At 43.9% G+C, this 11,451-nt stretch overlaps 1 protein-coding gene across 1 annotated transcript in view; it reads left to right on the forward strand.

Annotated features, from left to right (window-relative positions):
• The window catches only part of NUDT5 (nudix hydrolase 5), a 21,610-nt gene that overhangs the window by 2,387 nt on the left and 7,772 nt on the right, over positions 1–11,451 (forward strand). The window contains exons 2-5 of the mRNA XM_004712633.2: positions 2,060–2,163; positions 3,391–3,458; positions 8,083–8,132; positions 9,533–9,640. Of these exons, the coding sequence (XP_004712690.1) occupies positions 2,101–2,163; positions 3,391–3,458; positions 8,083–8,132; positions 9,533–9,640 (289 nt within the window). The 5' untranslated portion in view covers positions 2,060–2,100. The remainder of the gene's footprint in view (positions 1–2,059; positions 2,164–3,390; positions 3,459–8,082; positions 8,133–9,532; positions 9,641–11,451) is intronic.

Consider the following 11,451-nt stretch of genomic DNA (forward strand, 5'->3'; position numbering starts at 1 on the left):
TCTCTTAATGTTGGCGGGGTTTGATACACCAACCCTTTGGTTAGCAGCCAGGTGATTAGCTGCTATGCTACCAGGCCTCGTGTGACAGTGGATATAGTTGCATTTTCTGAAGCGTGCTGGGGGAAAAAAAAAGCCACACAAATGATTGAGGGAGGCAAAACGAACTAATCCCCCTATTCAAGTTCCAAGTTTTAAAAATCACAGTCCTGTTAACAATCACTCAGAACTGAATCACATAATCCTTCCAGCATTTCCCCCTCACCGTCTCTTCCCCAGACCCAGCAGGACAAAGTCATTGGTGGGAGTTGTAACGAATATGGCTAGACAAGCCTTATCAAGCGAATCACTGCTCCACGGAGATCCAGGACTGAAGGCATAAACTAAGAGAAGAGGAAGTCCTGATCTAGAACCAATGGGATCCCAACACAGCACAGACGCTAACAGACCCCCCAGAATGCTGGTGAAGAGAGACCAGGGACTGGGCAGCCGGTACTGGAGCAGGCCTGGGGGCCCAAGGAGAGAGTTGAAGAGAGAAAACTGATGGGCTACAAGGAGTAAATTCCTTGATGCAGATTTATAAAGGGGAGAGTCTAGAAAGCTACATGCACATTTCGTGTTAAACGAGTGATGTGTGCATATAAAAGGGCATGTGAAATGAGTTTTCATGAAAGGAAAAGTAAATGTATTGCAGAGATCATAATTACGTAAGTTCTGGTATTGAGCTAAGAGCCCTGGGGGTTAGTTAAGTACTCAGCCACTGACCAAAAGGTTCATGATTCAAATCCACAGGAGGAAGAGCTGGTGACCAGCTCCTGGAAAAATGACAGCCTGAAAGCCCTATGGGGTGGGGGTGGTTCTGGTCTAGCCCATGTTATCTCTCTCAGTGGGCCCTAGTAAGAACAGCCATATTATTATAAACTAGATGCCCTTGGGTTTGCGATCCCAAGCTATCGAACTGTTGCTGTGGCAGGGCAGGGAAGTAAAAGCCTGTTTATACGGTAGGTCTCAAAATCATTGGCAGCGGTTGCCTTTAGGGATGGGCTGTGGGCTCGGGGAGGGATAGGGGCTTGCTCTTTTCATAAGGACCTTGTAGTGCTAGGTGGTACTTTTTGTGTAACCATGACTGATGCACATTAACAGGATTCTAAGTAAGTAGAGGGTAGAGACAGTCCAGACATCTCTTTAAAAGTTTGCTGCACGGAGGGTGTGAGATATGAAAATAATACTCATTTATAATTTATCAGGGGTTCATGAGGGCAGGAGGGTGTGAGGGAGGGAGGGAGGGGAAAAAGGAGCTGATACCAAGGTCTCAAGCTGAAAGAATGTTTTGAAAAGGATGATGGCAACATATGTACAAATGTGCTTGATACAATGGATGTATTGTTGTAAGAGCCCCTCCCACCCCCAATAAAATGATTTATTTTAAGAAGTTTGCTGTAGAGCAAACTGCCCCCTTCTCCAGGAAAAAAAATGTTCTCAGCATGCCCTGGGCAATCAAAACCTTTTATACTACAGTCCATAACCCAGTGTAAAGTGTAAGTATCTTCCCCCGCCAACTGCTATACAGGATTGAGGTCGCACTGTCAAGTCAGGGTTGGATTGCTATCTGACCCTAGCAGTGCAAATTCACCAGCCACGTCCCTCATGAAAGATGTGACTTTCTCACCCTAGGTTAGAATCAACTCCATGGAAGTAGGTCTAGTTTTATGGGTAGAAAATCGATCATGAACAATAGTTGAAGTGTGTGCTTGGAGAATGGTGTACAGTTGTTCTGCAGTTCCCACTTGGAAAGCGTTACAGATTTGAAATCAGATCGTATTACAATGAACCTAAGTGTTTGGGGCATGTGTAGTTGGCACTGAGTGAACGTGGCTGAATCTAACTGGAATGGCTTTTCTGACTTGGCATCTACTTGTCCATGTAGGCACTTCTCGCACGTCTTCTTCGCTCAAGATGTCGGATAAATTCTGTTTCGTTTTAAGTGCTTTGACCCGTGTCTACAGACAAATGGATTCTCCAGAAAATACCTTTAGCCTAAATGAATCTCATTTTCTTACAGCGTGAACTTCTTAACGGTGGACCATAAAGACTAGTTTGAAGATGGAAAACCAAGAACCAAAGGATTCGTCTCCAACTGCCAAAGAGTCGATTATTTCAGAGGAGGTATCTATTGGCTTTCACTTCCCTTTGCCCTTCCCCACATAGTCTGAGTTTAAAGGAAACATATTGGCTATTGTTTCATACTTATAATTTTGAAGGTAATTGTTAAACATTGTCCCTGCTCTCTTTTAGGGCTGGGGCACTTTACACCGGTATAAGAGCAGTCGTACAACCCACTAGCTTCAGTGTACTAGTTAAAGTGAGACCATTTCAGAGTGGGTTTTGACTATTGATAGAAGAAAAAAAATTCAAAAAACCTTTTAATTCAATTCTTATGAAAAACATCTGAGTAGAAGGATAAATCGTGTGTGCTAGGTAGAGCCTAGACATTTGATAGATAGCACATCCTGGGTGTTTACAGTTCTCACCCGTGGGTTAAAGAACAGTAAGAACTTGAACAGTGGTTGTAGCCTGATTCCTGGGAGTCGGAGAACTAATGCATGTCTAGTATGTCATTCTCTTGAGCTGTTTAAAAGTATCTTCCCCAGGAGTCCTTGTAATGGATACCTTTTAATTCCTTCACCTTAGAACTCTGCTGCTCTTGAGACCCTTGGGCTTTCCTTTTGATTTCAAATCTTCTCATGTTCACCATGAGAACAGATCCGCTGGTGTTTATTAGGCTGCTACTGGCAAGAAGTGAAAGAGGGTAGTAAGAAAAAGGCTGCTGTAGGTATGTACACAGTGGAACTTTCCTCTCGGAGCAGTGTAGTGCTGTAGGCAAGGTCGCCCTTGTAACCCGGACTCCTCAGAGTTGAAGGAGAGTAATTCCGGGATGCTTACCGCAGGTCGGGTGGGGCATCCACTTGTCACCATTGGACATGAAGTTCCCACGGCCAGTCAGCTTGCCTGGGTAGGTTTTGGCATGAAAAGCCATCCATGAGTGATGACAAGGGAAGGACACCAATGTGACTAGCACCCAGATGAGCTGGCAGAACGGTGGGAGCATCCCATTAGACACCCCTTCTTTGCCCCTTTGGCCTCTTCCCAATTGTAGCTCCCCTCCTGTCCCTGCAGGAGTTTTTAGACCAGTCTGACCCCAAAACGAAGCAACACACCCCCCTTGAACTGAGCCTTGACTGCTTTGAACTGAACCCTGCACCACAAATGGAGGGAGCAAGATTACTGGAGGGCCACAGAGAGAACACGTGAAAGAACGACCAGAAAGCTTTTTGATTGTTATACAACCAATTTGTTTTGAGTTTCCCAACTTACTGTCTGATCTTTTTTTAGTTAATTTCAGAAGGAAAATGGGTCAAGCTTGAAAAAACAACCTACATGGATCCTACTGGTAAAACTAGGTAAAATGGTTTTTACCTCTTAAAAAGTGCTCAGCATGTGGGTTATTAGGGTCTCTTTAGTGATGGCATAAATGTATATCTCCCCAAGGATGTAGGGGCCACGCCTAACTGAAGCCGTTTCTGAGGAGGTGGTCAAGTAGTTAACACTGCAGGAGCTTCTGGCTTCTTCTTTCTCCTTCTTTTCCATCTGTAAATTAGAACAATTGAAGAGGAGAAACATCGTTGTGTGTCTGTAAAACATACCTGTTTACGCTCTGTTCATGGAAATGTCGCTCGGATATACCCATTTGTAAAGTCTTTCACAATTTAGTGTATCCTCTGATACTAAATTGTGATGTCCTCAGGAAATGACCTACTATTTGGAATAATACTCATGATTGAAAAATGTTCATTAAAATTTTTAATGGAAAAAAAGCAACCTAAACAACATAAAAATAGAGATTTTTTTTCTGTTATAATATGTTCATTAGTTAAAATCTATGCAACTGGGGAGAGGGAGCATTAGAACTGATTGTGATAATGTATATACAACTCTTTTTAATAGCGATTTAACCATGGAAGTGTATAATATGTGAATACTATATCAAGATAACTACTGTAAAACAAAGAAACCAGACTTGACCAATGGTTATCGTGGATGAAGGAGGAAGAGTGGATGCTTAGGGGGCATTGAGGTTATGTCAATGATGGTGGAATAATTTGGAAAAGGATATCAATAATGGTTGTACAACACAAAGAGTATATAATCAATGGCACTGAATTATACATGTAGAAGTTGTTGAATTGGAGAATGTTTTGTTGTGTACATTAGAAGAGATTTTTAGAATTAGAAATTTAGAAGAAATTTCTTTTAGAAGAAATTAACAATTAGAAGAAAAATTACATGAATAATATTGAGTACAAGGAAGAAAAAATATTCTAGAACTGATGATGGTGTTAATTGTATTACTCTACTTGATACAAGGAGTTATTGAATTATATGATGTGTGAATGCTACTAAAACTGTTAAAACATAAATAAAATTTATGCAGGCATCCGAAAAGCCGGCTATGAGGATAACCTAGCAATATAGAGAAAGCTAATAATAGATAAGAAAAGACTAGGAGAGAAACTATTGCAAAATATTAGTGGTGAGTGTACAGTTAAATACATTATTTACTGAAATGTAAAGTTTTAAAACCATTAGAAAATAGGGTTGTATGAGAGATAAATAAATTCCTAAGTTAATACAGTTAGTATCAAAATTTCACTTTCTAATTAAATGAAAGTTACAAGTTTTGTGTGTGGCAATAAGGGGTCATCACTGCAAACATGCGTGTCCTAGCCAGCAATTTCAACCACTTCGCAGTTCAAATCCCTCATCCACTACATTGAGAGGGGTGAAGTTGGTTGCTCCTATGAAGATGTACATCTCAGAAACCCTATATCAAGTCACCCTGAGTTGAAATTGCCTCAATAGTAATGGGCTTGGTTGTTTTTTTAACTTGATGAGACATACTAAACCAACTAAAACATAACTAAGGCCCAGTGTTGCCTAGCTCAGCGCCACCTTTAGCCATTCGAACTGCGTCAAGTCAGTGCTAGCACCTACCCCAGGGCTCCAGCTCAGTGAAAACAAAAGGAACCCCCACCTGATTCGCACTTTCAAGAAAATTTTTTTAATGAATGAACTTAAAAATTAAAACCGCAAAGTAAGCCCTGCACACTATGGCCATCCACAGAGTTAGAGGGAGAAAACGATCTCAAATGTCAAGTGGACGGACTTTAAACATAGAACTGAATGTGAGCCCGCAGGGAGCTGGAACCAAATGTAGCAGACTGTGGCAAAGCCCACGCCTTGGAGAACATTGTGTTAGGCTTCTAGGGTGGTTTCCCTCGGTTCTTGCTACACACCGCTGACAGAATTCACACGCAGAAGCACTTTTGTAAATCCAAGGACTTTTATGAGGGAAGGGAGATTAAGGTATTACAGTCTCAGACAATACACACTGTTCTCTGGAAAGGGCACAAGGCCACGTAGGGACCACGTGAGTGTTCATGACTGAAAATGGCCATTTCAGGGGAGCATGAAAAAACACGTGGAAGGAATACCGGAACAGGAGTGCAGAACCGGTATGTGGAGCCAAGAGCAGGAAATCCCAAGAGGGGTGAGCAGGCCCCGAGTGGGCATGAGGGTGCTTGTGTACCTGCATGCAGGAGGAATTCCCACCCTCCCCTTGCAGAGTAAGTCAAACGAGAGAAGAGAGCAGGGCTTGCCCACAGCCTGCTTTTATCTCCTTCTAGCCCTACTGGCTGGGGAGGTGTGGTAGAGGGTATTGGCTGACCTTATTGGCTGTGTTTCAGTGCACCTGTGTGATGTCATGTTGCTGTTGCCTAGTCTGCGCCCAGGTGGACCTCCCACCTATGCCTGGTAACTTGGGTCTGAGCATATCCATCTTTGGATTTTCCCTAAAGTGTCTAATTGGTGTGCCTGATTTCTTTCCAACCCCTTTAGTGTGGCATGGCCAGCTAATTTTCCTTTAGCCTAGGCATTCGGGAGAGACATCCCACTTTATCCCTAATCCGACTACCTTTCACTTTTATTCAACTACACCGAAACAAGAGTGATTGGAGCCCAATTTATAGTGATAGAGTTTGGTTTTCTCCTTTTTATAGAGTTGTTTAGATTTATAACACAAGCCAGACACTTAATAGTATAATTAGCTTATAGAGCAGCGGTTCTCAGCCTGTGGGTCGCGACCCCTTTGGGGGTCAAATGACCCTTTCACAGGGGTTGCCAGATTCATAACAGTAGCAAAATTACAGTTATGAAGTAGCAACGAAAATCATTTTATGGTTGGGGTCACCACACATGAGGAACTGTATTAAAGGGTCACGGCATTAGGAAGGTTGAGAACCACTGTTCTAGAGCCCATGTGGGTTCACACCAGGTCCCCTCTCTCTGACTGTGCTTCCCTTCATCAGGGATGTTCATCAGCATCCTTTGTGGATGTCTTCAAACTACTAATGTCTAACACTCACTCCATGAGGCTCTGTGTCAGGACTTCGTGGGTTGGACTTTAAAGTCTATATCATACCACCACATTTGTGTGCCATGTTTCTTATGTGTTCACCTTCATTCTCCCATGCAGAGGGCTTCTATGTAGCCTCAAGAGGACTTGTGTAAATAATGTCCTGTACCAGAGAATCCGGCTTTGTTGAATGAATCTGTTTTCCAGCAGACTCTGATTTATCAATGAGCACGTGTGTGGGGTAAAATATCAGAGAATCTATAGGGGGCATGGAATTCATTGTAGAACTGTACAAACATGCTGGCATCATGTTCCTCTTAGTGACATTCTCAGTCACCTATCCTATGCCTTGAATTGGTTGAGTAGAAGGGAAAAAACAAAAGAATGTTTCCTATAAGCAAAGGCATTAAAAGGTGGAGTAACTTAACTAGAACCAGGATTCTGAAATTAGAGGAGATTAGCAAGGTAACATATTCTTAATTTCCAAATAATGACGGCTGTGGGTTTTGCTAGTGAGAGCGAGTTTTAGATTCTCTACTTCTAATCAAATGTGTTGCTGAGATACTCGATTTTTTCCTCTTTTTAGAACACAGAAATGTGGTAAGGTCTGAGCCTTGGGGCGAACTAGATCAACAGTGAGAACAAGAGGGTAGCTCAGAGTAGTGCACCTTACAAGCCTTAGCCCAGGGGCAGAGCTCGACTCACCTGCCAGTTCCCAGAGCCATTCAGGTGCCCTCTCCATCAGAAGAGAGCCACAAATGGCTTGCTTCTGCCTCTCCCTTACCCCTGCTCTCAAGAGTGAACGGGAATATGTTCCCCCAGCCCCTGAAACATGATTATTTACCTACTCCGCCCAGTGTCCTGGGATAAACAGTACTGTTACACATGCTACGCAAGAGGAAAATCTAAAGTAGGTCAACCAGCCAGACACAAACACTCACTGTCGTCCAGTCAGTAAATAAGAAACAAAAGACATAGGAGAGTGGGCATCTGTTGTTGGTCACTGTCCTTTGTCCGTTGGGCATCATTGGCCCTCTTAGTAAGCGCTCACACATGCAGAGCACTTGCCTCGATTCCATAATTCTTCACTTATTGCATGGAAAGGGCCTACTCCCTTAAGTTGTGTATTGCAAGTCATACATTTTAAAAGTATAAGTTGGAAAAATAGTTGCTCAATATTCACATCCAGTACTGCTTGTTAAGAGATAGAGCTAGAATGTTCTTGGGGTTTTAATTTGCATAACCTGCCTTAGTAGCCTTTCAAGCTGCACTCATAGCTGTCTGACTGCTCACCTGTAGACCTAGGAACCAAATCCAAGTACTTAACTGATTCGCAGGCTTCAGTTCAAGTACACAGCAGGCTTTCTGTTTAGATGGTGCCTGCGGGCAAGGTATATGATGGCACAGTTTTCTTTGGGAATTTTCAGAAGCTGTAAGAAAGCCCCGCTGGCTTTTTAAACATAGAGCTCTTCATTGTCCTAGTCTTCTGGACCAAGACCAGGTCCAGGTGGCTTTGCATGCTTGCGTTTGGAAAGTTCTAGTTGGACACAGAAAACCCAAAAGCGGTCTCTCCTGTAACTCATGATTGTGTTTTCCTGCCTCTGCCTGCACAGAACGTGGGAAACCGTGAAGCGCACAACGAGGAAAGGACAGGCTGCTGACGGTATGATCACAGACTTATCATAACTCTCCTTAGAAGGGAAGTTAGCAAGCCCTGTCTTGACAGCCCCGGTATAAGTTGCTGCTTGTTTGTATGGCTTCTTAAAAGAGTCTGTAGCAAAGCTTCTGAACAGCGTTATCTTCAGTTGTGGTCTTTATTTTCCACTGTGAGTGTGGTGAGTAAAGCCAGGTCACGTCATCATACTTTATCACTTTCGTGTCCTCTCATCCAAGCTCAGGGCATGTATTTGCAGGGAAGAGAGAGTGCTAGGTATAAAACCCCAAGCCAGTTGCCGCTGTGGCATTCCGAGCGGGCTCATGGCGGCACGTTGTCTCACAGGGTCCTCAGTGCCTGGGGTCTCTCAGAAGCAGCTCACCAGGCCTTCCTTCTGAGGTACCTCTGGGTGGATTCAAACTGCCAACCTTGTGGTTAGTCGCTGAGCACTTAAACATTTGTATCACCTAGGGACACCTACTGATAATTATAACCTAGCATAAGCCACCATAAAAGCCACATGTGGTGCCTAAATAATGTGATGACTTCTAGAAATGCTCACCATCCTGCTCCAAGCTTCGGCGTGAGAGCCTTTAGCGTGGGAAGATTATCCGGCCCAGCTCTGAGTGTATCAAACACTTGCTTGCTTTTACACTGATGAGGAAATGGAATTGGGAAAAAGACCCCTCAGCTCACTTTCCCTTCCGGGCATGAATGCTCTGACTGCAAAGACCCCAGACACATCCTGAAAACCTCCTCTGGTCTAGGGAGCTGGGCAGTGGGCTTCTCCACCCTGTTTCCCCTCCACTCTGTTTGTTTTTGTGTTGGCACAGACGAAGTTGCTCTGCTGCAGCTCTGTTTGTAACCGGTGGACGAGAGGTTAGGTGGCAGCAAGTGTTCCTGCTGGCTGGCTTGGGGTTTCTAGAAGCCAGTGGGGGAATTTGTTCTTGTCTTAATTAAGCCAAAGAACTTGGCGGGAAAGGTCTTTTATCCTAAAAAACAAAAAAACAAAACACTCAGTCGCTTTAAGACTTGACAGGTTGTTGAGCTGCGTATGTGGTTTTGTATTGGGATCCTGTAGACAGACTGTCTAGATCCTTGTCCCTCTGCTGACTGCGTGGGTTTCCTTTTGATTTGGTGCTAAGATCAACAACCCAAACAAGTTTTATTTTTAAAAAGTAAAAGCCATATGGAAGTGGGATTCTTTTTTCTTTCATCACAAATTGCTTTGTAAATTAACCACTCGAATTGTAGATGAAGTTGACTGCTTATTGCTAATGACAGATAGAAGGTAGATTTTGGGTGTCAGGCTTATTAGTGTGTGGCGTGTAGTGGGATTGCTCTAAACAGATGACTGCCACGACTGGTTCTTTAACACGGCTTCCCTTGGTGGTGTTTTCCGGGGACAGGTGTGGCCATTATCCCCGTGCTACAAAGGACTCTTCATTATGAATGTGTCGTTCTGGTGAAACAGTTCCGACCACCCATGGGTGGCTACTGCATAGAATTCCCTGCAGGTGAGTAATTAATGAGGGGCTGCTGGGTGGAAGCAGGGCCCCATAGAGTTCTTTATTGTCCTAGACTTCTGGACCTGGGGCTGCAGTCTGCTGGCATTTAATCACTTTGATTTGTCCGTGTGCTTGTAAGGAAAGCACAGCCACTTCCGCCCAGCGGCCCCTCCAGACCCAACCTCTCCCTAGTGGTCATCTCGCTGCACCAGGGAAGCCTGTGGCAGCAGACATCGGCCCGCAGCTGTCCTCGCAGGCCACACCACTCCTCATGACAGCTCTCTCTGCCCTGTCTTAGTGTGGTCGCTCACTTTCCCGCAATTTGTCGTTACTTTACTTTCTATCACCAACGAATGTTCCCCTGACAAGTTATTTACAGTATTAAGTAGACCGAGGGCTACAAAGAGAAAAAGCATCTTGTCTTCATTTATACTAGAATAGTTCATCTATTGCACAGGAGACAAACCTGTCCAGAATTTAATAAGCTGTTATTGTAGGACTTTATTGGATTGCTCCAAGTTGAAGAAATGAAATCTCACATATTTGTCATCGTGGTTTTATGTTTTGGGCTGTTTGTAAAAGTCCTTCCATGGTAACATATGGAACACATCTGGAACATGGAAACATGTGGAACATGGTAACATATGGAACACATGGTAACCAGTGACTCTCTTTCTCGTTTGCTCACCATCACCTTGAAGGATTTAATTGGCATGAATTAATTTGTAAAAAGAAACAAAATAGCCAATATTTCACTGTTCCTTGATAGTGATTCCTTCCAAGTACAGGAGTCTGGGTTTGCACTCTGCTCCTCTCACGTGCTCTCTGTCGTCGACGTCGTCGTCATGAAGTGCGTCTCGTGGTTCTGGCTCACACTCACCGTGTGCCACAGAAGGAACACTGTCTGGTCCTGCACCGTCCTGGACTGTTACATCGGAGCCTCCTTCGGCCACTTTGTTAGTTCCTCACATTGAGTGTGTCTTCCTTTTTCCCTGCTGACCCTCCACCAGCATGATGTCATTCTTCACATGAGCCCCTCACTCTTTTCTGTTCTTCCTCTTCACGGGAGGTGCTCATTTGGGTACATCACTGTGACACCTCTGTATGTTTCTGACAGGGGGGGAGGGGGAAGGAAGTAGGCAAGATTGTCATCATCCTATAGAAGAAATCAAAACCCTTAAGATATTTAAGTAAAAGGAATTGATGATAACTATCAGAGCCTACGTCATCTGCCTAGGGTGTTATTCTTTTTGCGTTTGAAATTTTTCCCTGTAAAAGTTCCACCCTTTGATCCCTTGTATCTAGCAGCATTTTTTTTTAATTTTTTAAATCATTTTATTAGGGGCTCATACAACTCTTATCACAATCCATACATACATCAATTGTAAAGCACATTTGTACATTCATTGCCCTCATCATTCTCAAAATGTTTGCTCTCCACCTAAGCCCCTGGCATCTGCTCCTCATTTTTCCCCTTCCTCCCCGCTGCCCCCCCTCATGAACCCTTGTTAATTTATAAATTATTATTTTGTCATATCTTGCACTGTCCAACGTCTCCCTTCATTCACTTTTCTGTTGTCCGTCCCCCAGGGAGGTTATATGTAAATCCTTGTAATCGGTTCCCCCTTTCCAACCCACCCTCCCTCTATCCTCCCAGTATCACCATTCACACCACTGGTCCTGAAGGGATCATCCATCCTGGATTCCCTGTGTTTCCAGTTCCTATCTGTACCAGTGCACATTCTCTGGTCTAGCCATATTTGTAAGGTAGAATTGGGATCATGATAGTGCGGGGGGTGGAGGGGAGGAAGCATTTAGGA

Source organism: Echinops telfairi, unplaced genomic scaffold (genome assembly GCF_000313985.2).
Source record: "Echinops telfairi isolate 266 unplaced genomic scaffold, ASM31398v2 ScPeMD7_7473;HRSCAF=8511, whole genome shotgun sequence".
NCBI lineage: Eukaryota > Metazoa > Chordata > Mammalia > Afrosoricida > Tenrecidae > Echinops > Echinops telfairi.